Source organism: Parus major, chromosome 23 (assembly GCF_001522545.3).
Source record: "Parus major isolate Abel chromosome 23, Parus_major1.1, whole genome shotgun sequence".
Taxonomy (NCBI): domain Eukaryota; kingdom Metazoa; phylum Chordata; class Aves; order Passeriformes; family Paridae; genus Parus; species Parus major.
In genome coordinates this window covers 1,554,106-1,556,293 of record NC_031791.1, presented here as the reverse complement: position 1 = coordinate 1,556,293, position 2,188 = coordinate 1,554,106, and the positions used below count along the sequence as shown (strand labels likewise).

The window sequence follows — 2,188 nt, the reverse complement described above, 5'->3', positions numbered from 1 at the left end:
TGGGAATGAGGATGAAGATGATGGGAATGGGGATGAAGAAGATGGGAATGAGGATGAAGATGATGGGAATGGGGATGAAGAAGATGGGAATGGGGATGAAGAAGATGGGAATGGGGATGAAGAAGATGGGAATGGGGATGAAGAAGATGGGAATGGGACAAGGCACAGGAATGAAGATGAAGGGAATGAGAATGGAAGAGGGGAACGAGGATGATGGGATGGGAATTGGGATGAAGGTGATGAGGATGGAGACAGGAATGAGGACCAGCTCCCGGCTTTTCCACCCCTGTCCAGCTGCTCCCACACCTTCCCACAGGGCTGTGTCCGCCCTGGCATCTCCAGCTGGACGTGGAGGGAGCTTTTCCCAGGACACCCCTGTGGTGTCCAGCACTGAGAGCCGGGATCTGTCCGGACACAGCTCCCAGGAGTCGTTTCCATTCATTATCCTGGTGCTGTTTCTCACCTGCTCCTTCTCCCCCGTTCCTGCAGGGAATCCGACCTGTTCCTGCTGGATGTGCAGGACCTGCGTGCTGGGACAGAGGGCTGGCTGGTGTTTGATGTCACAGCCGCCAGCAACCACTGGTCAGGGGATCAGAAACACCACCTGGGGCTGCGGCTCTACGTGGAGACAGACGATGGTGAGTGTGCAGGACCTGCCTGCAGCCTTTGGGGCCAAATTCCCAGGAATTGGAGCCCTCTCGGCGCTGTGGGAGGTGGGCTTGATCTCAGAGCAATTTTAAACTTCCAGCTGTGATGAATGCCAGCAGTCCGGGTTTACATGGACTGTAATTAACCCCATTAATGAACTCCTTACCTGGAGGGATCCTCTGTGTGTGTGGCAGAGGATTAACCCTCTTTTCCCCACGGGATTAAATCTGCTCCAGCCTTTTCCAGGTGGGAAGGCACACAAGGAGCAGCTCCTCTTCCATGGGAGGAGGAATCACAGCCAGGAACGCCCCATCCATTCCCTTCCCTCCACAGAAAGTCGGTTTTAATCCTTGAACAGCCCCATTTGGCGCTGGAACAGAATCCTCAGGGGGCTCCAACCCCTTGGGGTGCCAAAACCGCAGCTCCTGCTGCGAATTCCCTGCATTTCCAATCTCTGCTTTAACCCAACGGGTTCTGTTTGAGGACAAAGCCACCCACGGTGGTGTCCCCCGCAGGGCACAGTGTGGATCCGGGCTCAGCCGGGCTCCTGGGGCGCCGGGGACCCCGCTCCAAGCAACCCTTCATGGTGACATTTTCCCGAGCCAAGCCCAGCCCTGGCCGTGTCACACGAGCGGCCAGACCCCCGAGGAGGCGGCAACACAAGAAATCCAACGACCTCCCCCACCCAAACAAGCTGCCGGGGATTTTTGGTGAGGAGTTTTCTGGAGGAGGAGGGATCCCTATGGAGAACACGAGGCTCTGCTTGTCAGCACCTTGAAATCCCAATTTTTGGCCCAAGGGAAAGGGAGACAAAAGTTGGGAGGTTTTAGGGTGGGAGGTTTGTGCAGTTTGGGAGGTGCAGAGAGGGTTTGGGTTGGATGCCCTCAAGGAAATGGTGTGAGCGTGTCAGGATTATTGAATATTGGAATTTTTGCCTCATTGCCCTTGGCTTCGGAGCCCTGGGAAGGTGTCACAGCTCCAGAAAGCTCCGGCAGGAGGGGAACAGGAAGGCTCTGAAAGCAGGGAGTTGGGGAAACCCTCAAAGTGAGCAAAGCTGGGGTTTATCCCTTCCAAGGCAGAATTCCTTCATCCCAATATTGGAATATCAATCAACAGGCGTGTCTGGAGCTGCTTTTCCCTTCGTGCAGCAGCAAATGCTCCTCTGCTTTGGTTCTCCCAGCTAATCCCAACCCCAGGGGCTGTATCCAACCCCCTCTGAGGGGAGATGAGTGCAGGGGAAGGGCGGGATGGGGGTTCCAGAGCTGAAATTCCGTGTCCCCTCTCCCCACAGACGATGTCCACGTCACAGACGGGCGGCAGGTCTGCCGGCGCCACGAGCTCTACGTCAGCTTCCAGGACCTCGGCTGGCTGGTACTTGTCTGCTGGGAGAAGTAAATGACCCAAAAAACCCCCTCCATCATTCCATTCCCCCACCCTGGGCTGGATTCTCCCACCCCAGGGAGCTGGGAAGGCAAACGTGAACTGCCACAACCCCAAACCCCACGGGTGACCCCCAACAACTCATGGCTTGGTCCAAAAA

The 2,188-nt window shown here is 56.2% G+C and overlaps 1 protein-coding gene across 1 annotated transcript in view; it reads left to right on the top strand.

The window, feature by feature from the left end:
- The window catches only part of LOC107214040 (bone morphogenetic protein 8B-like), a 20,894-nt gene that overhangs the window by 15,147 nt on the left and 3,559 nt on the right, over positions 1 to 2,188 (top strand). The window contains exons 4-6 of the mRNA XM_015649049.3: positions 490 to 638; positions 1,164 to 1,358; positions 1,940 to 2,019. Coding sequence (XP_015504535.1) covers positions 490 to 638; positions 1,164 to 1,358; positions 1,940 to 2,019 — 424 coding nt within the window. The remainder of the gene's footprint in view (positions 1 to 489; positions 639 to 1,163; positions 1,359 to 1,939; positions 2,020 to 2,188) is intronic.